Genomic DNA, 26,297 nt, shown 5'->3' on the forward strand with positions numbered 1-26,297 from the left:
AAATTATCCTACCATTTGGAAAAGTAGTCTCTAGATTGAGACTTGCCTTTTGGGCCTGAGGGTGTTAGCAGATGGTGTAATCAAGTTTCTACAGTTCTTGGTATAGAGTGTATCATACTAAACTAGCCAGAATGATCTAAAAGTGCCACCTAATGGCTAATCTGTGAAAGAGTAGCTGGTTGCTTAGTCTGACATTTTAACAGATTTTTTTAAAGAGTCCAAGGCCACACTTTAAGTGCATGGCACTGCTAAATGGGGCCTGTTTGCATAAGATTTTAGATCCTATTTATGGACCTCCCGCCTGAGATCCAGATTCTCCAAAGGATGAGCTGAGATCTTTAGTAAATCTGATCACTTATTTTGGTGCTTAAATGGAAACTGAGCAATTTTGATCAGCTCACTATTTATACACAGAGGAAAAGAGAGAAGAGAACAGGTAGAAAAAGATGAAGCAGAAAATTTTAAGACAGTTTGAGATTTATCTTTAAAAAATAAAGATTATATTGGATTTAGAATGCATCCAAGGTAGTTTCTTACCATCTAAAATCTACATCGATACAGGGTCATCAGGTTACTTCAATATATTCCCCCATGTTTTATCTCCAGATATGTAGATATAAAGCATATTCTTGCAGTATTTTAGTATATAAACACCTTCCTTTGTTTTTAAAAAACATTGTTACTTGCCCTTGTAGCCTGTCACATATTGGAATGTCCCAATGGAATGGCACAGGATGTGATAAACACCATAGGACAGGCTTTTGAGCTCCGGTTCAAGCAATACTTGAAGAATCCTTCTAGTTTGGTTACTTCCAATGAAAGGTCAGTATCGTGTTTTCTAATAATTCAAGTCTGACTTTTCTACTGTTTGTAATGTTTGGGATAATTCTGTGGTATGTGCACTGATCTCTAAATAAGATGCACTGTGCGTGCCATTTTTTGGCAGCCACATGCTGACTTTATTTTAAAAAGCTATGGACCAACCTCTGCTTATTCTAGTGCAGGGGTGTCAAACTTACCTTGCACCACAGGCTGGATCTGGACCGCGTGGCTCCTTGCAGGCTGGATTCAGCCCAGGGCATGTGGTAGTGGCAGCTCTGACTTTGACCCAGAACATGCAGCGCTGGCAGCTCCTGCTGTGTGCCCTGTGCTAGAGCAGAAGCTGCTGCTGCTGCAACTACATGCCCCTTGCTACAGTGGTGTCTCTAGCTCTGGCACAGGGCACATGGTGGTGCAGGCTTCAGCATGAGGTAGCAGTGGGGCTGGTGGCTGAGGAGATGGACCCATGGCAGTGGAGATGGTTGAAGTAAGTGAAGGTAACTGGGGCTGTGTCAGCCCTTGCTCACCCTGCTGTTGCCAATCACCATGTCCAGCAGGGCTCAAGGGCACCAGATTCTGTGGCAGGCCTCTCCCCTTAGGTGCACCACCCCACAACTTCCAGTGGCCTGCCAGTAGCCCAGCAAGGCAAATGGAATGATTCCACCAGCCAGATCTGGCCCAGGGGCCGTACATTTGACAACCCTGTTCTACTGCATTTCCCATTGATTTCCTATTGTGTATGCCATATACTTGCATCCTTAAAATTCCCTTAGATTATGCATGTTCATTGAGTGAATGTTATCAAATGAGGGCAAAAGAAGCAAAATGAGCAATTTCTGCTGTATAGATTTGTTTGTATGCACTGAGCCATGTCCTCAGCCATGCCAAGTTTATGTTTGGTACAGGTGTGGAAGGCAGATAGGGGGAAGAAAAGCAATTGTTCGTCTTCACTGATCCTGCCTGACAGGGGCCCAAATTCCAAGATCAGCCTCACATATTGCAATAAATACACCTGAAACACATCTGCCACTCCAAATGCTGATGTGCAGAGCATGTACAGAGACATCTGCAGCTGTTGCTTTGAAACTACAACAATCCCTGCCTCTCTGGGTCTGTAACCTTGCCCCATCCAAGCTGTTCAAAATGCAGCTGTGAAGATGATCTTCTTGACTCCTTGCTCTGAGTATATTGCCCCACATGGACATCCTTCCATTGACTCCCTCTCCATCACTGCATCAAGCACAACATTCTTCTCCATGGTTCAGCCCCTGCTTACTCCTATCTTTACTGCCTTAATACAAGGTTCATCCGTATTTTTGCTCTGCCAGCCTCCATCACCCACACAGCTCTTCACAACTGAGGAAAACTAACAGTTTAAATCCATGAAACCAAGTAACTTTTCTTCCTTCATGTCCTTCTTCAATGTTTACCTCTGCAAGATGGTGGGCATTAGGCAGGTGGTGAGTGGTGGTGACTGTTACTGAATGGTGGAGAATTGCCTGCATGCTAGTATTTTTCTTAACTTGCCTCCCTTGTTCCCAACCCAGCCCACCAAGGACAGGGATTGTCTTTGCATACCTACTACACTTAGCACAAAACAACCCTAACCTTGTCACGGCCTTTAAGCATCTTAACATACATATTAAATAACCATCTCAGCACTTTAATTACATTTTTGTTTCCTGTATAAAGTGTTTTTCACCCTCCAAATTCTAATACCAACCAGGAAATAATAACTATAGAGAGGCCCATTCCTGTGGAATTGTGCTACATTAGAGGTAAATCACAGAAATTAGAAGTGGGAAAGCCTTATTAAATTAGCTAGCCAGGCTCAGAGAAGAGTCCCCATACAGGAGACTTGGATATTGCTGTGTGAATGAGTCACCCGTTGTGAAGCACATAATCAAATCCTTGAGCTGTGTATCACATAATCAAGTACTTGAACTTTATCTCTTTCCTGCTTGTGGCCTTTTATCTAATTATATTCTTGTTAAATAGAGAAGTGAGATTTGAGATGAGGTTATATTTCAGGAGTGGAGACAGTACAGGAGACACCTTCTGCTCTGGCCAAGTACCAGTGGAATATTTCAACTGCTGTAATTTTATTGTAGATCAAGACATTCGGGAGCATATTGTGCACTGTCAGTGGTACTGAGGACATTTCTACACTGCCTCCATTCTGATCATGGCTGAGAGGCATGCTTTGCCCCTGGCTCCCTCTCCACACACCAAAGCCCAGAAGTGAGGCAATGCAGCCAGTTAGAGTGGTACTGAGCACATGCCAATATACATACCCAAGACAGAGAGCTTGTGAGCAGCTTTGGGTACATACTCAGCACCTCTCTACAGTGCTTCCTTCACTCCAGTTCTGGGACCTAGGATGCAGGGAGGTGGAACAGGTAGGCAGGATGTTCTTCTTAGCAATGATCTGGGCTCACCACAGAGGCAGTGTAGACAAGCCCCTAGTGTTTGTTCAAGCTGAAAAAGAACAGATACTGTGATTTGATTATAATAAACTGAATTCCACTGTGGAAAACTGCATTTTTGTAGCTATATTTAATTTCCTAAAGCAATTCCAGGCCTGTCTAACTGCTGCCCAAATGCTGCGTGATGTTCCTTTTAAGTCCCACACGCTACTCTCTCCTCTGGATTTATAAAGACAAGATAAGAAGCAAAAAGAAATGAGCTCAGATTCTACACTCTGGATGCATGAAATCATGGTGCTGATGTTCTCCTTTTAGTGTAACACATTTCTGGTGTCAAGGAGAGGTCTCTACATTCCTGCTAACTGAATTGTGGTGATTCCACATTTTAAAGGAGGATATAATAACTAGAAAAATAACAAAGGAGCTCCAGGAAGATATGGTCAGACTGCTTTTAAAATTGTTTAAATTGTTGTTTAAAATTGTTTAATTGTATGGACTAGACATACATATATCTTTCATTTGCCTTTCATTATGTACAAACAATTGTCCTGAGAATCATTTTATTATATTGTTCACTTAATTTGTTGGTTAATTTTTCAGCGGGGTAATGAATCTCAGTGGATCAGCTGGGAATATGCAGGAGAGGGAGGATCATGAATATTACAATGAAATTCCAGGGAAGGAGCCTCCTACAGGTGGAGTATCAGACATACGAATGAAAGTGCAAACAGACCAAAGGGCTAACTGTCCCATACAATGTGAAAAGCAATATTGTTTGGTAAGTCTATTTCTGGTATAACTTATCCCTCTCTGTTCTGGGGAAGGGAGTATACTGCGGTAAAGTCTCTATGTATATTCATACAATCAGAGCTGAGTCTTTCCTGTCCTGAGGAAGGGGTTTTAGGCTAGGTAGAATATATTTGCATCACAAAGTACTTTATTAACATTAATGGTTACATCGCTTCAGTGCCCTCGAACCCTTGGTCAGAAGAAAGGAAGAGACCTGGATTGAAATGACTTATCCAAGATCACCCACGTACAAAACCTCAGAGCTGGCTGGCTCTCAGTCTTGTATTCAGAGCAGCAGACCAAAATGTCATTATGTCGTGCAGCTTCTGTGTACCAGGTGCAATTTATTACTTAGTTAATTGCCAGTGTGTTTCAAGCTACAGGGCACTCAGGAGCTCTTAGGTGTTTGACCTCAGAACAGTCAGGGTTTAGAAGATCAGGGAATGAAGCCAGGGGAGTTCAGACCTGCTACACAAACTTCAAAGCATGCTGGGTCTAGTGCTCCTGTTTATCTGAGTGTGCAGACTTACATTCCCAAGGCCAGGGAAATGGATACCTTTGCAAGACTCTGGAAGGTCTACACTGCCTCCATGCCGAGCACACACATACTGCTGAAAAGCAGGCAAAAGGCAGGACAGATTTGAACTGTATAGATTAATAAAATGTGAGATGCATACATTTTCATAAGCAGCAGCCTACTTCAGATGCAAAAATGGACTGTAAGAAGCAGAGCTTCTAAAAAAACAGTGATTAGAATACAAAGATTGTATTAGAATACAAAATATGAATCTGAAATAGTTGTGTGTGAGGACAAAGTGGGAGAGTGTGATGGAAATAGAAGCAGTGTCCTCATCAAAGATAATGTTCTTTACGCCTTGTGATGCATCTTCATGAGAGATGTTGATATACAGAGGTGTGACATCCTTTGTAGCTAGTATGATGGTAGCTGGAAGCTTGTCAGTGGAAGGTGATTTCTTTAGGAAATCTGTAGTGTCTTTCAAATTGCTGGCAGCTCTCATGGCATATTGGAATAAAATAGAGTTAACAGAGTCAGAAACTCCCTCTGTGGTCAAGCCAATACCAGAGACAATGGGGTGTCCTGGGGTTGCTGGGCTTGTGGATCTTGGGTAATAAGTAAAACGTCCACACACATCTAGACATTCCCTAGGAGCTGTCCTCCTTGTGCTGTGTATAAGTCAGGTCTGTCATGGGTTGATCATTGTGTTTGGCTCCTTATAATAGGAACATTCCCTTAGTTTTAGGTGATGGAAAATAGTCTGGAAGTTTCCTTACAGCTGCGCCTTATTGAATTGCATAGTGGGGTATAATAAATGACCATGGGATAATAGAGGCACCTTGGCTGGGCTGAGCAGTGGTGTGTGGGCTCCAGGCTGTTCAGGGGGGGAGGGGGGCAGGGTACTGACCAGCCCACAGCAGCTCCCCAGAAATGCCTATGAGGCCCGTGGACAAAAATAATTGCCTACCCCTGGTCTAAACTGAGCCCATGGATTCTTATCCCATCACCTGGAATATACACTTTGCTTCTCCCAGGAGTGCTCGCTCCCTTTTTTTCCCCCTTCCCTATCCTTTGTAGTCTAATCACTGCTTTCTGCTTAGAAGCTCTGATTCCTGCAGTCTCTTCATAGCAGCTGATGAAGTAAGGTGCTGTTAAGGAAAGCTTATGAATCTCAGATTTAGTTAGTCCGTATGGTATAAATCTACCCTGCCTTCTGACTAGCTTTGGACTAACATGACTAATTGCCTCTCCTAGCTGAGAAGCAGGCCTTGCTAACTCGTTCCCACTCCATGGGCACCAGATTCCAGAAATTAGGTTGCTTTAGAGCAACTTTGGATGCACCTGTAAGCTCATCCCAGATAAGGACCCTAAGAGCAGCACTTGGCTCACACTTAGCGCCACTCCAAAGCAGCTATGTAATGTTACCTCATTTCCAGGATTTGGCACTTGTGGACTAGGAGTGGATGAGTGGGGTGTGCTTCCTGGTCACTCTTGTATAAAGGTAGTGCAGACATGCCTTGAGTCTAGGTTTGGGGATATCTAGAACTGGTGCAGGAAGGGAATTTACAGCAATTGTGGCTTTGAGGAAGAGGTTTGTTGAGGGGCAGTGTGCAATCCCAGCAGATTTAACTACTTAACTGATGTCTGCTTCACTGGGCATTGTGTAACTGAGACTGCCTTCCCCACAGAAGTTAATTTCTCAGTACTTCCTTTCAACACTGAAGATCCTTTAATGCCACACAGACCACATTCCTTTTATCCCATGTTGCCTATAGTCCTGCCCCATTTTTATTTCAAGAAACATCAGTGTAAAAACAGGATCTTTGTTGCCTAGAAGTTAATCTGATCCTAGTGCATTTTCCTCCATGGACATCATCAGAGATCTATTTGTTACATCACAGCCATCTCCCTAGCAACTAATTGTGATGTTTCAAACAGAAGGTTGTGACTTCAAGGAAGGAATTGGTCCCAGAAGCAGAACTGCTTTTTGGCAACTCAATACTATTTTAATTAAAATATCCTTTGTAATAAAGTAAAAACAAAGGGTTACTCATTAGGGGAAGCAGAGCTTGTCTGCCCAGTACTGTTGAGCATTAACACTTTGCTAGCCAACAGATATGAAATGATGTTAAATTGGTTTCCGATCATTTTTACAAAGTACTACAACTATTGTGTACTCTGCAAACATAGAGCCAAGCTTCCCTCTCTCATTCAGAGGCAGTAAGATTTCCCATTTATCAGACACTGGCAACATAGCATGGTTTTTAAGCCTTGTATTGACAGCCATGGATTTTAGAGTCATGACAGGGATTATGGCATGTATAACTGGGACAGCCAGTGGAGAGTGCAGCATCACTGTACCAAATTCTCAGTGGATTTCTCAGTTATCTGGATTCTGATGAACTAGTAAGAGTATATTATGAAGATAGCTGGAGTTCATTAACAGCTGGCATCCTGTGCAATTAGTTTGTGTGATTCTTTCACAGACAGGCAGCCCCAGATGCATCAATATATATGAAAATTATCTAGAAGAAAATAAAACAATGGGTATGTATTCTGTTTTCTTACTCATGCATATCTAGATTTAAACTGAGCCAAAATGTCTGGAAGTGCTGCCCATTCACTTATGCTATCATAGTGAAAAGTGTTGTGCTGATTTGGTCATTACTAGTTCCCCAGCTGAGGGTGGACAAAAAAGCCTTAACAGCTTTTTCCAAAGGGTACTAATCTATTTTAATGTCTGCTGGCAGACTTACCAGTTTTACTTGTCATGACACCATACAGTAGCCTTTTGTTATTGTATTCCCTTTCAGAGTCTATGAGAAAAAAAGATGCTCCCCTGCTTTACTAGTCCTGAAACTACCCCCACAGGCTGTACACATTCCTTCTGGGATCCAAACTGTCAGCAAGCCTGTGACGTTCCTGTGGGGAGCAGGTCTGTCGGCTCAATCCCAGCATTACAGACTTAGTTTCAAATCGATCCTGAACTTTGTTCCTTCACTTGAGATTCCATCTGTTTCCCTCCCTATGGCTGTGGTGCGGTTACTGGGAACAGTTACCTCCACATTGGAGGAACTTGTTTGCTCATTTCCCAAAAGATCAAAAAGTTCCCCGTCCATTTTTAGCCTTCACTTGGCACTGTGGATGTCATGGGACACATTTCTTTGGCTCTAGCCCTTTCAATACACAATGAGGGTCTTTAAAAACCTCCATCTGCACTCTCTCAGGAGCTGTTTTACACTTTTCCCAGGGTGTAGTTTGATTTCTTTGTCTGTGGTGTTTCTGTATTTGCATGTTTAAAGCAGAATCAGCTAGTGTCTATATATAAAGGGTAAATAGATCAAATGATAAATCTGCTGAATAGTATAAATATGTGCACTTTGCATAGCTCATTAACATGAATTTATTCTAATATCCAGCTGAGGAATACTTTGTCAGCGCTCCTGTGTGTTAGGACTATTTGGGTTCTCCAGGCAGTCACAAAGCACCAATCCACTCCATCCTCCCAGCCCACAGGACTCATGATGGAAAGATGTCTCTCATTTTCCCAAGATGCTCCTAAACCGGGTGGGGCATTTTACCACAAACGGCTGAGAATGTGTAGCATGTCCCTCCTTAAACAAAAAAACCCACTCTCTTCTCATTCTGGGAGCAGGGACCCTGTTAGAGTGAATGGATGTTTTACAGAGGAATCAAGGTAGAAGCATTATGCAAAATGAACTTATTTGGGATTATCCAGGGCAGAATAAACAAATCATCCCCAGACAAGAGCTACTCAGTGCCAGTGCACTTGAAACTTTGACACCAGACTGAGAAATTTAAGTAAAAGCTAGGGGGACCTCTTGCTTTTACCTGTTTTCATCAAGTTTTCTATAGATACATAAAAATAATGCTCCTGCTCCTATCATTTTAGTTTAGGGGGGATATTGAGGCACACCCAGCAGTCACTTAACTCTGCTGCCACCAAGAAGGCCAGTGGCTCACAATTGGCCTGTTATTTGTTTAAACGTTTACCACTGATTTCAATAGGAACAGAATGCAGCCAATGCTAAGCGTTTTTCAGACTCTCACCCTGATTCCTTTGGGTTTCTTTACAGAGCTGTTAGTATGCTGAATGCTGTACCTTTGAAAAATTAAACAAAGGTGTATAGTTTGGCACATTTTTCTTCTTTCTAGTGAAGGAATGAAGTGGAAAATATCAAAACTACATCGTTTGAGACCCAGCTGTGGAGGATTAAAAAAAAATCTGCTTTAAAAATATAGTACAGTGTATATGGCCAATTTATTTCAGGTAACTGCGGTGAGCGAATGCAGAAGGCAAAAAAAGATACAGCATTGTCAAAACCTTCCTGCAAAGTGGATCTCTTTGATGATCCCAGTTACATCAACACTCAGACCCTGCAAACTACAGTCTCTACTACTAGAGGCCTTGCATCAACGCAGAGCTATGGGAGCCCGCTGCATCATGGGAGTAGGTTCATATTTCAATGACGCATATTATCTTAGCCTTGACAGGCGGGGATTTGTCCACTGAATGCATTGGGAAAGATTCTGTTTTCTCCATAATAATTTGAGAGAGAGAAGAAACTTGAAATTGTGCTGTGCTTTTCTTCAAGCCCCCTCTGGATTTGGGAAGCGCACTTTGAAGGGAACCATTGGCCTAGGAATTATTTGCAGCCTGACTGGTCATATCCCAACCCAACCATTTTGGTTACCAGAGGCAGACATTTCTCCATTTTGCACAGAGCTGATGTAATATTTCCCTTTTGGCTGCATCAGTCAGATTGTCTTGTATTCCTATACAGGCCTGGAATCACTCAGCATGACTCTCACAATTAGGTGTGACATGCTTTTTATTGTCAGCCAAAGGAAAATGAAAAATGAGGTCCACAGATAGTGTGGCTAAAATCCAAATTTATTTTGCAGGGAAGACCTGAAAGTTTTAAAATGGAGGTGCCAAAAATATGGCCGGTGGACCCAGTACATGGGTCTCCCAGCGGGGCTGAGAATTCAGGGATGGGACAAGTAGACATGGGCCTGCCACAAAATTCAGGGCCATGGGGCCCCACTGCAGGTGGCCCTTCTTGGCAGAAGGAGTGGCGGGTGAGTGATGGCTGTGCTGACACAACACCACTTGCATTGTTGTTGCTGTTTGCCCCGCCAGTGTCAGGCCCAGGGCACAGAGGAAGTTTGACACCCTGACTTCAACAGGCTGTGTTTAATCACAAATAATCAGTTTGTGTTCAGTATGCCCCTTCTTGGTGAGGTAGTAATTCAATAAATGAAAATAAGCATGCAAACAGATAACTAATGCATTTTGCCTGTGGGTTTTGCACAAGGTAGAATGCTTTCTAATTTATATGACTCTAAAGATATTTTGCCACTTGTAAATTTATGTATATTAATGCATTAGAAAAAATAAAGAGCTTTCCTGTAGGTAGTAGAGTGTTCTCCATTTAAAGTGCATAGGTTTGGAATGGAAAATCTCTGTTTTACCCAGAACGTGCACTTACCCAAACATATTTGAAGTATTGCTCCTGAATGACAGGAACAATATATGCTTAGCCTTTGCACCTTATGAAGGTTCTTGATCTTGTTACTTGAGCATTTTTTGCCTCCAGTAGCAGCCTAGAAATTAATGGGATCTGATCTGTTCAGGGCTGCTATTAGAAGCCTTGGGATTAACAGCTACTAATCGATTTTGCCAATTATACATGTTGAGCCATGTACAGTTCCATTGCAAAGTGGATCATGAGGCTGAAATGTTCTATGCACTTAAGTAGTTTATACACTTAATGTGCAGATAACTAATGTTTGTTATAATGTAGGCAATAGGCAGAAATTGAGACTGGCATCACATTATGAAGATAAGCAAATTATGCACTTATCTGACATTCATGTAAGTGGAGTACCCTCTACATCAAGGGTGGGCAAAATGAGGCCCGGGGGCTGGAGGCAGCCCACCAGGCCATTCTATCCAGCCCACGGGGCCCCTAAAAATTTGGAAAATTAATATTAATCTGCCCTGGGCTGCCTGTCATGCGGCCCTCGATGGCTTGCCGAAACTCAGTAAGCAGCCCTCTGCCCAAAATAATTGCCCACCTGCTCTACATTGTTATATCGTTATATTTTTTGTTACCAAGTAACATATGGCAATTGATTAGCTATTTGATGGGTCTCACACCTTTCTTTCTTAGTTTCTACATTTTTAAAATAATAGTGATCATTTTACCTAACTCACTGGGATGTGAGGATTCATCTGTGTATAATTCTTTGAAAATGTTTAATTACTATCTAGAAGACTGATTTAATCACAGCTTCAAACTGAAATTATTCCAATCTCTAATGCATGTTCTGTTGCTGTAAAAATATGCAAGTTCTTTCTTTTAGGGATTAAATTTTAGGTGAAGGATCCACTTTATTTCCTTTCCTTTCATTAACTTTAGAATTACCAGAAGCTGGTCAGCAGAGTACCACAAGCAATATGGCTAGTCTCTGTGTTCCACCACAAATAAAGCAACAGCTAAGGAGTGAAGATTGTTACCATGGCAAATTAAACAGGAAAGCAGCAGAAAGTCTTTTAATCAATGATGGGGATTTTTTGGTGAGAGAGAGTGCAACATCACCTGGTCAATATGTATTAAGTGGATTGCAAGGGCGGCAGGCAAAGCACCTGCTGTTGGTGGATCCTGGAGGCAAGGTATGAGTAGTCCTTTCATTGAAATGTCACATCAAAAGGTACTAGTTTGCTCAAATATTTTGAAATCAAAATGCATATTTAAATGGCACTCTACTGAAGCTAATGGCAGTTTTGCCACTGACTTCAGTGGTGACAAAATGTCATCCTGATGTAAGCATTTGAGGCCAGAGCTACAAAGGCCAGTAGGTTGTCCTATGTAGATGTATAATCAACATATTCTTTGATGAATATGGAATGTTACTATTTTTATTGTGTTAAAAGCTAAATATGCTGATAGCATCAAACAACAAAGTAATGTATTTTCAGATGCTGAAAAGGTGAATGGGACAGTCAGTTTTATGTCACCTGAAATCGGCCCTTTTATGGCTTTTGTAAAACTTCTTCCTCATATGGCTAGAGCAAGTAAACTATGAAAGGTTTTGCTAAGGGGACTGAGAGGAAACACTTCTGGAGAAAAAAGTGTGGCTTTGCTCCACTCTGCTCTTTTCTTCCTTGCTCAGTTCTACACACATTCATTCCCTCTTCCTCCACATGAGACCCCTGCTTTCCCTTCTTCCTCCATGGTGCTCCCCTACCTGTTCAGTGGGTAGAGTGGCATCAGAGCTGGCTGTGTATCAAACAGTAGGTCAGCTTTCAGGGTTTTATTTCTGGCTGACACAAAGCTGTAAGGAAAATCAATTGGCAGAGATAGAGATAGCAATACAGCATTTTAACTATTCTTTCTGAAAAGCCAGAGGTCTGTGTTAACACCACACTGCCAATCAGTCCTGCACCCATTGAGTTAAATGGCTTAAATTCATGTTGACTTCCATGAAATGGCTTGAGATCTGTGATTTTTTTTTTTTTTGAAAGTAAATGTATTCATTTTTTTGTCTTTCCCAGGTAAGAACCAAAGACCGTGTATTTGATAGTGTGGGTCACCTTATTCACTATCACATGGAAAATAATTTGCCAATCATCTCTTCGGGAAGTGAAGTCTGCTTGAAACAGCCAGTAAGAAAAGAGAATAACACAGGACACATGCAATATAACAAATGACCTTATTGGATTTCCTGATTCTCAAGACAGTTTGTTTATGAACATTGCATTGACTATTATGAAACTTCATTACTACAAAGCCAATTCAAAAAGTATAAACTGCACTTTTCAGTTGCTGTTCCAGAAGATTTTTTTTTGTGTTTGTACATATGAATATATGTATATGTGTATATCTATGTAGATCTGTAGAGATCAATATGCATAGCTATATAGATATATATAGTCTTAATCTTAACAGAATGAAACCTAGACAGTGAGAGATCCATTTGTGGAAAGGTACTATAGACATGTACAAATGTCACCTGTAAGGTCATACTGAATCAGGAAGTATTGAAAAGCACAATTAAACCTTTACATGCAAATGCTCACTTGAACAAACTGCTGGGACATTAGTATGTGCCTTTTAGTCATGGAATTATTGGAAACAAATATTATTTATATTGGATTAGTTTTGAGTGCTTAGATGAAGATGTGTAGGCATAGAACTATTTGCCAAAATAAATACAATTTGAATATTACAAAAATGACAATTGATTATTATAGACACTAACTTTATTTCATTTTGCTTATAACAGCACTTTAATAGCAAATAATGTTCAAGGTGACTTGCATACACAATACAGAAAGATTGACTGATTTCTTAGTAAAAATCAGTTTTTTATCACTATCAGATTGCTTGAAGATTTGAGATTATGCAACATTTACAAAATTGAAATAAAAATATGTAAAATAATTTTGGAATATAACTTGTTACAGAACAAGCATGCTAGATCCTAATATTTTTGTGTCTTGCATCTGGTTTTACTATTATTGCTGATTAATGCCAGAAATGTCTCTTTTAAAAGAAGTAGCTGAATATATTTTTCATTGATTCCATAGATGTTTACAACATAAGAAGCTGAAACAGGTGATACATTTTGAGTGAAAAAACTATTTAAAAAAACTGTTTGCATGTGCTGTAGTTTATTATACACTTCCCCAATTACATAATATCTTCCTTTTTCACTTAGATTCCAGTTGTTCATAAATGTGGGGAAAAGTCTTTTAAACAAAGCATACAGATTACATTTTGTCACAATAAATACTGTAAATCTTAATGAACGTATATTCAGTGTGTCTGAGTGAGGCAGTAATTTCTTGGGGATTCTGATCAAGGATCAGTGTTTAATCAGTAAAGGGGTGGGAAGGAATAACATGGGAGTGGAGTCAATGGTCTGGTAGACACTGGCCAAAGGATCCTTCCTTGGTTTTTAGAGAAGTGATGTTTTTTAGCACAATCAAAAAACCTTTCTTCCCCTCCCCAACTAAGTCAGTTCCATCAGCCTATGGAAGTCAGATGTTGCACGGATGGTACAGCAGCAGCTGGAGGAAAATGTTTCTCTGCAAAAAGGAAATTCTGTGTCCTCATTCAGTATCAACATTATTAGGAAAAAAAGTTCATAAAATAAAAAGTGAAAGTTTGGTAACGAAAGGCAGAGACCTCCATTGAAGAGAAACTTTGGTTTAAAGAACAAAGTTGATTCCTTTTGTATCATTAGGCCTGAAGAAGCTATACTCCTTCATCCCTATGTAATTGTATTATTAGCTTATTCAACTGCCTATGCCCACTGAAACAGAGAAAAACTTTAAAGTATTACTTCAGTTCATAGTTGGGTATTTGGCTTGGTTCAAATCCTGGGCTTTCAGCAGAGAAGCCCAGCCTTATTTTTGTCTCCTCACAACAAAGACTCTGATCTGTGCAGAACGGCCGCCAAGAGTCGCTAGTTGAATTTTGTGGATTTGCAAAGCTACTTGGCACAGAATTTGTGCTGGGTTTGAGTCACTGATACTGCCTGACCTCTCAGTCTGGGTTTGACCTCCAAGTGTGAATCAGAAAAGACACCATCTTTTCTGGCACGTCTGGGGGAGAGAGAACAGCACGCAGCTGTTTGAATTTCCCATTGAACATGGTGTTTGTGGTGTGAAGAGCGGTGCTCTCCCACCACAGAAGGGTGACAGACAATGAGCTGGTGGAACTACCCTTCTGCTGGGCATGATTGAGAGCCTCCCACGCCTCCCTGGAAGACAAAGCTTTTCCAACACCGATGGACATCTTATTCAGAACAGGTGCAGGTGCAGGTGCAGCTCAGAGAAACAGATTGAGCCCCTCCCATGAAATTCGAGTAGCTGGATTCAGATCAGGCTTTGTGGCTTAGGTCTCTCTTGGGTACCACTGAGTGAGCCTTGGGAGAAATGGAGACAAGAGAAGCAGTCTACCTGCACGCTGCTCCAATCCCCACACAATGCCTCAGCATGGGCAACTGGTGCCTCCTGAGTCTGGGGGGCCATTGGATTGCCGATGGGGGTCCCCCAGTGGCCAATTGCCAAGCTGGCGGTGAAACTGGAAGTGCACTTCTGGTTTCACAGCTGGCACTTCCAGGGGTTGCACGGCTGATCTCAGGGGGTGCACATGCACCCGTGTGCACCCCTACGCATTGCCAATGTGTCTCAGTGCCTGGCTGTGGAAAGGAGAAAAGCAGACCACCAGCACGAGAGCAGGGGTGGCCACAAGGGGCAGGGGTTTACATGAACCCTGGGGGCTCAGTAAATGGAGGTGACAAAATGGAGGCAGCGCGAAGATCAAGCGGGGGCATGTGAATCCCAAGACCTCTGCACTTGGGCCGGCAGGTGGGACACCTGCCAGTGGATTTGGGAGTATCTGAAGTCCCAGGGGAGAGCCTGAGTGGGAGGATGCTCGGGGGTTGTTGCACCCTAGGTGGTGTTTGGGTTGATTGTGTTCGGTCTGCTCAACCACTACGGTTTTGGGAATAGCTGAGTTCTGCTCATCGATATGATCTGGAACTGATGTGACCTGGAACATGCAATATATTCATTAAAAAAAAAAAAATGAAGGCAGCCTCGGGCCACTTTGAGACAGGTGCGGGCAGGATGCTACTGGGACCACCCAGGGCGCTGGGGACAGCCTGCAGTGTTGCCAAGGGAGAAGAACAAGCGGGGCTGCCTCTAAAAACAAGCCCATGGGTTTCCGAAGAGAGGAGTGCGGGCGCTTCTCACCCCGCCACTCCCCAAAAACTAAAGGGACTTTTAAAACAAACTAAGCCCAATTTTGCTTATTGTACGTGCGGCGGGCAGCGCCGAGACCACCCCCCCCCCCCGTCCGGGCAGCAGCACTAGGTTCCTCCTCCCACCCCAACACGTCACACCGCGAGCAGCACACACCCCCGGCCGGCCCGGTGCTATTGGCTGAGCTCCGCAGCCAATGGGCGAGCGGCGGCTCTTCCCGCGGCCACCCGCGCTTGCTTTCAAACAGCAAACAGAGGCGTTTTCGGGGCAACCCACCTTGCTCCGGGAGCGAGGGCAAGTCCCGCCCCTCGCGCCGGTCTCCGGGAGGCGAAGAGCGGAGTTCTGGGCCCTGGTTGGGGGTTTCCGCTGTCACTCAAACCGCCGGGACAGCCTGTTCGGGTGTCACGCGGAAGAGCGCCCGGGGCTGCTTTGTTGCCCGGAGGCCGAGCGGCCCCGGTGAGTCCCGGGGCAGGACGGGGCGGCGGGGCCGGGGTCGAGGGGGGGAGCGGGGAGCGCGGTCGCGGGTAGTCTCGGCGTGGCGGGGGCGACCTGCTCCCCGGGCCGGGTTTGCTGGGAGGCCCGTACCGTCGCCGGCATACATTTAACCCCCTTAAATGTCAGTTATTATTATAATGAACATCATTATTAAATCCGCCACTCTAGCATTTCTGGCACATACCCCCAGAGATGTGTGCCCACCCCAGGGGTATGCGCACGGCAGTTGGGGAGCCCCTGCCCTAACGCCGTTGGCACCGGCAGGATGTGGGTGTGATGGATGTAACATTTTGAGGTCGGTTCAAAGTTTTGAAGTGACCGGAAATTTCTTGCTTCGGTCCTAGTTGGGCCCAAAGCTCTGGAAGCAACGTGCTTTCAGCATTTTGCACATCTGCTCTTTGTTTAGCTGTACCTTGGCCTACAAGGACAGACTAAACAGCATTAGGAGAAAGTTGGATTTATCTGCCTATATTGAATGAATACTTGCACCCCCCCTAGGAGTTCAGCGGGTTGCGATGACGCAAGGATGCCTTGCTGGAACATAAGCAAACTCCGACTCTATGTACAGGGTGTATATTTTAAATGCTTCATTTATGTACAAGCGTGTAGGTCGTAGCCGTGTTGGTCTAAGGGCATAGGCAGACAAGGTTCCTTGGGTGAATCTGATATCTTTTATTAGACCAACCCCAAGAGTTGGGAAAAACATTCATCCTTGTAAACAGGATTTACAAGGATGAATGTTTTTTCCAACTCTTGGGGTTGGTCTAATAAAAGATATCAGATTCACCCAAGGAACCTTGCCGTTTATGTGCATATTTTAATTCTTGAAACACTAAATTTTTGGAGATTAATAGCGTTGCTGATCTATCAAGGTGATGCAATGGAAGATCAAATTAATGCATGGATTGTTTATGTGATTTCTTTGAGTAAGTGTTTTTCTGTAGTCACTTCTTTTGGTGTTATGTACCTTTTTCTTCTCTTGTGACAGGCTCTTTTGGATACAAAACCTTGTTCTTAGAAAACAATGTCACTTGACTTTGACAGTGGAGCTCTGCAAACTCAACATGAAGAAGAAGAGGAGGAAGAATATGACCAGGAGGACTATGCAAGAGAGCAAGAGGTGAAAACAAACAAAACGTTTAAAGTCTGATTTAAATCTCCCCTTTTCATTTATTCTATTAACATTTGAATTTATTTGGAAGGATTAGGGCTCTGAATTGATAATTCTGTGGATTCTTGAAAGAACTTAGCAGTACACTTGCACTCAACAGTTTTACAGTATTTTGTTTTTAAAAGGATTGCAATTGAGCATCTTGGTTTTTAGCCTCGCTTAGGAGAAATGTAATCTACTATGGTCACAGGCTTGAGTATATAAAGTTTCCAGAAAATAGTGTTGTGAGTACTGGTATTCTCATCTTTGGAATTGAGGCTGTTCTTTGCCTGCCTATGCGGAGTATGTCTACTGTTGTTATTCTACATGTGAAATTGAGAAAGTATCGTATTGTGTTAACACACATGTGCTTATCCAGTAGTGAGCTCTGATTACATCAGTGGACCTTTATAGTATACTAGCCAATTGCCTGTCATGAATGAGTGTTTAAGGGAGTGCTTACCTGCCCCTCGCTCACCCTTTGGGGCCGGCCACGTAAACAGTCCCTCTGCTGCTGCCACCTTCAGCCTCTGGCATGGCGGCTCCCTCTCCCTTCCGCCTCTGCCTCCTCCTGCGGAGCAGCAGGGCATCCCCTCCCCATAAGAGGCAGTGGCTCCCTCCCCCCACCTACCTGCCTCTGCCTTCTGCAGAGCTTCCCTTTGTCTGAGGAAGTGGCGGCGGCTCCCTCCTCCCAGCCTGCCCATCCGCCTTCACCTCCTCTCACTGAGCAGTGAGACTTCCCTCCACCTGAGGAGGTGGCAGTGGCTTCTCCCTCCCCCCCCCGCCCACCTCCACCTCTGCCCATGGAGCAGCAGGGTTCCCGCCTCCCTGCCTGACGCAGCAGCAGCTCCCTCCATGCCTGAAGGGGCAGATCCTACGCAGCCAATTGCTGCCAACCCTCTCAGTGGCGCATGCACAGTTGCCCTAAAGCGTTATGGACGAACAGACACACAGATGGACTAAATCCTTTATTATATTAGAATGCTGAAAACAGGGATTCTTGCATCTAATGTCTATACTGATTTAGGTATAAGAAAACAAGCTTTTTACAGAAGTGTTGAAGTGCTTAAACAGTATCCACGGAACTCCTAAAATTATATTTAAAATGGTTAATTAAAGTTTCTTGCAAACACTGAAAGAAACATAGTATAGCAAACATAGAGTAGCCTTTGTTCCTGTAAACAAAAACTGAAATGTATATGGATAGTGCTTGGATACTAGGGCTGTGTAAAGTTTTAGATTATGATTCAGATTCGGAGATGATTTGGATGGTTCGGAAGCTGACTCTATGAATCCGAATCGAATCACTGGAAGGTTTAGGCTTTCTGAATCAATTCGGCCATAGAGTATAATAGGGAATCAATGAAATATCTATAACTTTGTTTTTTGTCTGATCTGGATGAAACTTACAGGGATGGTAGCTGCTGCTGAGAGCATGAAGCATACCAAGTTTCAAGAAGAATGGTGCAGGGATTTGGGGGGAAATGCACCTCAAGGTGCAGACAAGCAAAACTTGTGACATGTGTGTGTTTAGGTGCAGCAGGGTGAAAGCTGCAGGGATGGTAGCCCCTACTGCAGCCATGAAGCCTGCCAGCTGTCAAGATAGATAGGTACAGGGGGTTCTGGGGCCCTGTACCCCTAGCTGCTGACAGGCAAAACTCATGACATGGGTGCTTGTGCAACTGACTCTCTCTGTCTTGGGGCAGTTGATTGTCTGTATTGATTATTTCCTCTCCTTAGTCTGCGGTTTTGTAGGTGTTAATTGTTGCTAATTAACTGGCTACATTAGCTAGCTACTGTGTATTGAGCTGGTCAGTGAGTGAATCATGATTGATTGGTAACTGGTAACACAGTAGCTTAGCAGCCAGGCCTCAGCAGTGTCTCCCCACCCCCTGCCCCAAGACAGAAACAGTCAGTTGCTCAAGCAACCATGTCACAAGTTTTGCTGGTGAGCAGCTAGAGATGCAGGGCCCCAGAAGCCCTGCACCTATCTCCTCGACAGCTGGCAAGCTTCGTGGCCGCAGCAGGGGCTACCATCCCTGCAGCTTAATACACATGGTGTCACCCATATCACAAGTTTTACTTGTCTGCACCTTGAGGTGCAGTTCCCCCCAAACCCCTGCACTGATCTTCTTGAAACTTGGCAGGCTTCATGCTCTCAGCAGAGGCTAACACCCCTGCAAGTTTCATCCAAATCAGATAAAAAAACAACGAAGTTATAGATATTTCATTGGTTCTCCATTTATACATTATGGTCGGATCTCCAAGGTGGCTCTGAAGCTTCGGAGCCGCTTTGGCCAGATCGAAGCGGAAACCTGGTCCGGAGCGCCGGATCGGATTGCTGACATCTGAAGCAGCCATGTCCGAAGCTGGATCAAATAGTTACCTACTCGCACAGGCCTATTGGATACCAAAGGAGACAGTGTTTGTCTGTTTTGATTTTATACATAAATAAATAGTGCCACAGTTTATGTACAGGGTTTAGTCGGGAATATTCTCATTGGCCCTCTGTTTTAGTCCCCACACCTTTTGGGGGTCCTACTTTCACACCAGTAAGAATAGCTTAAGTTTGCATCTTGAGAGCTATTACAAGCACTCTTCTCTGTGGACACCAGTATCATTTCCCAAGTATTTCAGGAGCTTAAATCCATTGTAGTGAAAGCCGGTGGGTTAGGAGTGTTAAATTGCAGTGTCCTGGCTGGAGTCCAACCTACATGATTCCAAATCTCTTCTTCCTGAGCTGTCCTTGCAGGTTGAACTGGACAACTTACTCTTCCTCTCTGGAAATCCTTGCCTTCTGGAAACCTTATTTTAAACACCTGTTGTGGGGAGGGTAGTTTTAGGTGACATCATAATTTGTGTGCATTTACTTTTGTGTCTCCTTATGATGTCACCAGAAACAACTCTTGACATTTTATTTTTAGGTCCCTGGTTACTTTGCTTGCCTTTATTTTTTTCCAGCCAAAGGGGATGTATCTCTTGTTCTAATTTTTTTTTGTTTTGTGTTTTTACTTCATAAGGTCAGCTGTTTTTAACTGAATTCTTGAGTTGTGTTACTTATGGTTGGTGGTTTGTGTGCATTCGTGTGTGTGTGTGTGTGTGCGTGTGTGTGTCTAGGTTGTGAGCCCGGTGGATTTGATTTAAATCATGATTTAAATCACTGGTCAGTAAGCTTCAATTTTAATCATTGTTTTCTACAAAAGGTGCATTATTGCTGTTTGATATCCTGTATTCACTTAACTTCTTGAAACTTTGCACTTTTAGAGAGGTAAGGGCTTGATTCTGTACACAAACTTGCAGAGAGACAACAGGGCTGATAGGTAGGTAATCAGGTCTGTTCTCTCTCATCTCCATATACTGTTGTTAACAAGGATGTTATCTCTGGAGACACAAATCCAGTCTGAGAACTGAACCTGTGTCACAGAGATGCTTAATCTTCTAAGCACTGAGTCCCATTGGGTAGTTGTTTTCTTTAATCTTTACTAATCTATAGAGGAGCCTTAGGGAACCCCATAAGATTGGGCCCCTGATGCAGTCCATGGCCTGTTCTGACCTATTTATATTTTTTTTTTTTTTTTTTTCTAAAAAGGTTACGTGAATGTATTATCTCAAATAGTGTATAATCCCTATTACATGATGATCTCTTTGAGCTTTTAACATATCTTAAATTAAAACCTATCTTTGTATAGGTTTATTTTTTAAAAAGCGTCTTAAAAAATACGATTAAATAAAAAAGCTGATTTAAATTTTTTTTTAAAAAGCTGATTTTTAGTGTTTTTCGGGGTTTTTTTGTTTTTTAAATGAAACTTTTTTTTTTTTTTAATTCATCCTGGTTGTGAGGAAGACTTCTGGCACCAGTCTTTAGGTTGTGATTCAATTGTTTTCTAATAAGAAGGGGCAGCCTCTGAGCCTGGTAATCATACCGGTTTTCTTTGTGGGAGCTGTCTGCACCTGCAGAGGTTGAGGCAGGCTCTGTTTCATGGTGAATGGTGATGTGTAGATTGTGAACACTTTTATACTGAAGAGTAGTCTACTGAAGATGCATCATTTGATCCTTTTATGGATGTTCCTTCCATAAAGTGTTTATTCCTTGGCTCCTCTCTAGGTAGCAACAGCATGGTCTGTGATGCCCTTCTTGGAAATGATAGTGATTATTCTTTTGAAGTGAAAGACTGAGAGGAGGCATTCTAAAATTGACAAAGCAATACTTGTTCCAGATAAACTTTGGAAATGAATGGAGCCACCAATGTGCCTGCAGCGTTAGCTAACCAAATTTGAGTAATCCAATCAGGTTGGTGTTCTCAGTAGTGATGAAACAGTGGATGTGATATGGAGTCTGTCTACACAGCAGACTCTTTCTCAGCAGGGTAAATTAACTCTTGTTGAGCCCTGTGCTGCTGCAGCTAGAGTACTTCTGGATACCCATACTAGTTCATTTAAGCCAGTGTGGGTATCTTTCTACTGCTTTGCAAATTCTAGCATAGAGATCCACAATTAACAGGGTAAGCCATTTTAAGCTCTTTGTGTTTATTTAATAACTGTACTACTCTCCTTATGTGGAGATCAACATGAAAATGATTAAATCTCAGACTAAAATTGTCTGTTTTTGCCCAAAACTAGAACATATGTCATACGTCAAACAAGACTTTTTTCTTTTTTAAAGGTAATTGGCATTATTCTCTAACTTTATAACTGCTTTAGACTAACTTTTACCAGGCATTCTCATTTGGAGTCCCATGGATTAACCCCTCATAGGTGCCCAGCAGCCTTCTTAAAAAGGAGATCTTTGTTGTTAGATCATGTGTTTGGTGCTTCATGCTCACTTGTGCCAAACAAATCTCCAATCTAAGGCGAGACCAGTAAAACTGCCAGTGTACGAGTATTTTTCCCAATTAGTAGTAAAAAGGTCTGTTACTCTGAATGTTGCTGCATTTCATTCATTGTCATCTACTGGGGCCAGGTGCAAAAAGTTGTGAGAAATGTTGTAGACAAAGTACAGGCAGTCAGAAAGCCCGAGGCTGAATTGATTCAGTCGTTGCCGGTTAGGCTAAACTACAGAGATTAACCTGAGAAACAACTGGACACACATTTACCTTTGATTCAAGAAATGCAGCCACATGCCTAAGTGGCTCAGGCCAGAAACCAGGGGGTGCTAGACCATGGCTCTGGCACAGGGCTGTGTATTTGCTTCTTTTTCCTGCTGCCCCTGAGGTCTCTGGGATTTTCAGTCCAGAATCATAAAAGCAGGACCCGGCAGGGTTGCTTATCACTTCCTCTTCCTGCTTCCAGGTGCCTCTGGGATTTGTAGTCCATAGTCGCAGCCATCAGTAACTTTAGCGGGGCAGGGCAGTTCTATACTCGGGGAAAGGGGGGTTTAACCCCCCTCCCTGGCTCCAGACTCCAACTGGGGTTCACCTGGGGGTAGGCAGTCCCTGCTTCCCTCCTGTATCCTCTCTGTTGGAGCAGAGAGCACAGCCCCCCAGCCTAGGGCTGCAGAGCATGCTGAGATGCTGGAAGACTCTGATTTAACTTAAAATAGGAAGGTGTCCGGGACAGAAGTTTCATAAACCAGTTTGACCCAAATCCATTCAGTCTGATACTACATTCAACCAGGTTTATTTTAAATCAGTTTCAGCCATTTTGAAGCTGGTTTATGTGTACTGAACTTCTATTCTGTTACAGGTTTAAACCAGTATCTGATGACTTAAACTGGTTTATGTGTAACTTCTGTCCCTAGCCCTAAATGTCCAATAGGAATTTGAAGAAAAGGGAAAGTCTGTCCTTTTAATCTAAATAAAGCAGGCCTGTACAGAAGTTTAGGTCTTCTCATTGTGTCTCAATTTTTTTGCTATAGCTTTACACTTTATATAGATATGTATAGGTGGGGTAGGGGTGTGTGTATCTGTATCTATATCACTTAGTTCAATTTCCAGTTCATTGCAATTGCCTGTTACAGTCCCAATCCAATCTCAAGCTAATATCATATCTGAAGTCACTACCTAGTTCTTATCAGTTCAATTAGATTGGCATAAGTGTGGCTTCCAGCCAAAAGGCCAGCCAGGCAGTTGTCACCACACTGCTGTTTGTGATGCCTGGTCAGAATTACTATGTAATTAAGTTCAGAGTTAATAATGTACATCTAAATTGTATTTTATATTATGTAATATAGAAAAAAAAATGATATTTTGGGGTCCAGAGCATTGCTGGATGTCTGGGAACAAATGGAAATGTTGGGTTGTATGGTAATGTCTTGTGTAAATGTAAAAGGATTTTTTTCCTCCCTCATTTCTAGACCATGCTTTTGTACATGTGACTGTGTGTGAAGCTTTACGAAAAAAAGTTGAGTCTGTTAGCATTTTTGGAAAGTAGAGGTTTAATAGATTAGGGATATTTGACTTCAGAGGTGTGGGTGGTGGGTGTGTGTGATTGTGCAAGTGAATGCTTTGCACATGTGCAGCCACATTTTTTTTGGCATAATTGTGAGAGTGTCTCTTACATTTCATGTAACTCATGTCTCTGCTCTAATTAACATTCACGTATAGCTTTGTTTGCTGGTTTGAAGAAAGACAAAGTTAGGGTGCAGACACTGGATACAAAAACTGATTATATGTTATGTAGCGCTCTACTATTATGAAAAAAAGAAAATGTACAGCTCTGATCTACCAGTTGAGGCCCACTGTATGGCTATGTCCAGAATCTTCTCTGAAGGTTTGGAAGAAAACGTGCATTCTATACAGGACTCATTATTTCAGGTAAGTACAGAGGAGTGACTTTGCTTTTTTTTTTTTTTTTAAAGAAAGTAAAGAAATCTCTGAAGGCAAAGAGTGACTAAATATTGGGGAAAAACAGGTCAGACAACTTTTTGATAGCCCATGTGACAGCGAACTTCAAAAATGTTTTGGTTCCTTTTCCTAAAAGCCTTGAGGTGCCTTGGCTTGTTGCTGCCTGTTGAAGTTAAGAGTTTTTTATGGCTTTTGTAAAATGTCAGCGGATTGCAGCAATGTAAGCCTCTCTTAGCTCATAGGGATACTGGGAGCTTAATAATGTTTCAGCCGAAGTTTGGTATACAGTACTATTAAATACTGGTCCTTGGTAAGACTGCTGCATGTTTCTATTTACAATTTAAGTTGTAATTTCTTCTCCAGTTTACACAGTAAATTTGCAGAATAAAATAGTACTGACTTGGGAATACCAGTAAGTAGTGTACATAGGACGTTTATATAGCTGGTAGATCCAGTAGTAGGGCTGTGCGAAATGGCACCATTCTGTTTCGATGGAACAGTGTTTCATTTTGAATTTCATTTCAATTAGAAACTGCTGTTCTGTTTCATTTGGAACTGTTTCGACATTTCTCCCATAGGTTATAATGGGGAAGCTCAAAATAGCCTATAACTTTGTCGTTTCTGGCCTGATTTGGATGAAACTTGAAAGAATGGTAGCCCCTTCTGAGAGCATGATGCCTGCCAAGTTTCAAGGAGCTAGGTGCAGGGGTTTCAGGGAAACTGCACCTCCAAATCTTGAAAGCAAAAAACTCATGTCACATGCATGCGTTAAGCCACAGTGGGGTCAAAACTGCAGGCTTGCTAGCCCCTGCTGAGGCAATGAGGCCTGCCAAGTTTCAAGAAGATGGGTGTAGGGGTTTGGGGGAAAGTGCACCTCAAGCTGTGGACAAACACAACTCGTGACATGGGTGACACTGCGTGTAAGGCACAGCAGGGTGAAAGCTGCAGGGATGCTAGCCCCTGCTGTGGCCACGATGCCTGCCAGCTTTCAAGGAGATAGGTGCAGGTTCTGGGGCCCTGCACCTCTAGCTGCTGGCAGGCAAAACTTGTGGGGGGGGGGGGGGGTGTTTGTGAAGGTCCGCCCTCACTCAGCTGACGCCAAGGCGGAAAGCAGGGCAGTTCAAACAATGCTGCCTTTCATGCAGTTTTTCCATCCCTCCCCCAGAGCACTAGGATTGGAAGGGACCTCAGGGAAGGATCACAGTCACTGGCCAGCTACACAGTTAATATGAGAGCACTCCTTTCCTGTCCCCCCCCCCCCCCCCCCCTTCTCTCTCCTTACTTTAGTTTCTGTTTCCCTGCAGGCAAGCCCAGCTTGAGCTTCGAAACTTGAAGTGTTTTGAAAATTTCAAAACGTTTCGACTTGCCTTATTTTGTTGCAAGGCTGTTTTAAAGCTCTCTGTTTCGTTTTGAGCTCGAAACGAGTCGAAACAGCATTGAAACAAAACTGCTGGTGAAATTTCGCACAGCCCTATCCAGCAGTCAGTCTGTGGACTGGAAACAATACATTCTCAAGTTAGAAAAACTTGTTTGCTGCTCTGGGGTGACCAACCTTCTTGGACCCTTTTATGATGTCCTGTCCAGGAATTAGGCAAAAACTTTTGCCTAAAACTAACCTAATAACCTGGGATGTATAGTTTATACACCTAAATTAGCAATGTAATGCAGCTACAGAAAAGGCAAATCCCGTTTTAGTCTGCATCAACAGCAGTATTAGCTGTAAGACATGGGAGGTTATAGTACCGCTCTACTTGACACTGGTTAGGCCTCATTTTGAGTGTTGTGTGCAGTTCTGAGCTCAGCATTTGAAAAAGGATGTACACTAATTTGAGGGGGTCCAAAAGGGGGGGAAAACAAAAATAATGAAAAGCTTGGAAGGTGAGCCACACAAGGGGAGAAATAGGCATGGTTATTCATGGCTGCCATAAAAAAAGAGGGAGAACACTTTTACTCCCTCGCTACAGAGAGTAGGGTGCGTAACAGTGGCTTGAAATTTCATCAAAGTAGGCTTAGATTGGATATTGGGAAAAACTTTTTCACTGTTAGAACAATGAGCCAGTGTCATAGACTGGTGGGAAAGCTAAGGAATCGTAGCTTTAGGGAAGCTAAGGGATCTCCTTCATTGAAGGTTTTCAGAAGCACTGGTCAGACATGATGTAGGGCTAGCAGTGCCTACTTTGTGCTGTGAAGAGATGTCTCTTGGACATCTCTTGTTGATGCCCAGGACACCCCCCCAGCACATACTCAGTGCTCCGTGATTGTGAGAAGAGCTCTGCAGTCCCGAGCAGGTAGAAGTTGGCGAGGGTTACGCTCAGCAGCAGAAGCATGGAGCAGACTCCACTTTGCCTGCTATGTGCCAATGCTCTTGCTAGGACTTAAAATATCCAGAGATTTCTGGTTAGAGGGCCTTGCTTCTCTACTCAGAATCAAATTAATAGCTACATCTGGGATCAGGGAGGAATTTCACCCCATCGCGAGTTTGCCATGGACTGTGGGATTTTGTCTTCCTTCATGGTGA

At 43.0% G+C, this 26,297-nt stretch overlaps 2 protein-coding genes across 6 annotated transcripts in view; both read left to right on the forward strand.

Moving 5' to 3' along the window:
- SHC4 (SHC adaptor protein 4) overlaps positions 1 to 13,386 on the forward strand; it is a 49,178-nt gene extending 35,792 nt beyond the window's left edge. For 2 of the 3 annotated variants that reach the window (XM_006278166.4, XM_019477898.2), the window contains exons 8-13: positions 696 to 822; positions 3,846 to 4,023; positions 7,038 to 7,098; positions 8,843 to 9,022; positions 10,998 to 11,251; positions 12,134 to 13,386. In XM_006278166.4, coding sequence (XP_006278228.1) covers positions 696 to 822; positions 3,846 to 4,023; positions 7,038 to 7,098; positions 8,843 to 9,022; positions 10,998 to 11,251; positions 12,134 to 12,289 — 956 coding nt within the window. In that variant the 3' untranslated portion in view covers positions 12,290 to 13,386. The remainder of the gene's footprint in view (positions 1 to 695; positions 823 to 3,845; positions 4,024 to 7,037; positions 7,099 to 8,842; positions 9,023 to 10,997; positions 11,252 to 12,133) is intronic. The other variant, XM_059714652.1, reaches the window with a different exon arrangement.
- A 2,272-nt stretch (positions 13,387 to 15,658) lies between these two features.
- Positions 15,659 to 26,297, forward strand: part of CEP152 (centrosomal protein 152) — a 53,351-nt gene continuing 42,712 nt past the window's right edge. For 2 of the 3 annotated variants that reach the window (XM_014606062.3, XM_019477870.2), the window contains exon 1: positions 23,467 to 23,749. In XM_014606062.3, coding sequence (XP_014461548.2) covers positions 23,642 to 23,749 — 108 coding nt within the window. In that variant the 5' untranslated portion in view covers positions 23,467 to 23,641. Of the gene's footprint in view, positions 15,809 to 16,835; positions 16,968 to 23,466; positions 23,750 to 26,297 lie in introns of those variants that run through there. The other variant, XM_014606063.3, reaches the window with a different exon arrangement.

Source organism: Alligator mississippiensis, chromosome 11, assembly GCF_030867095.1.
Source record: "Alligator mississippiensis isolate rAllMis1 chromosome 11, rAllMis1, whole genome shotgun sequence".
Classification (NCBI taxonomy): Eukaryota; Metazoa; Chordata; order Crocodylia; family Alligatoridae; genus Alligator; species Alligator mississippiensis.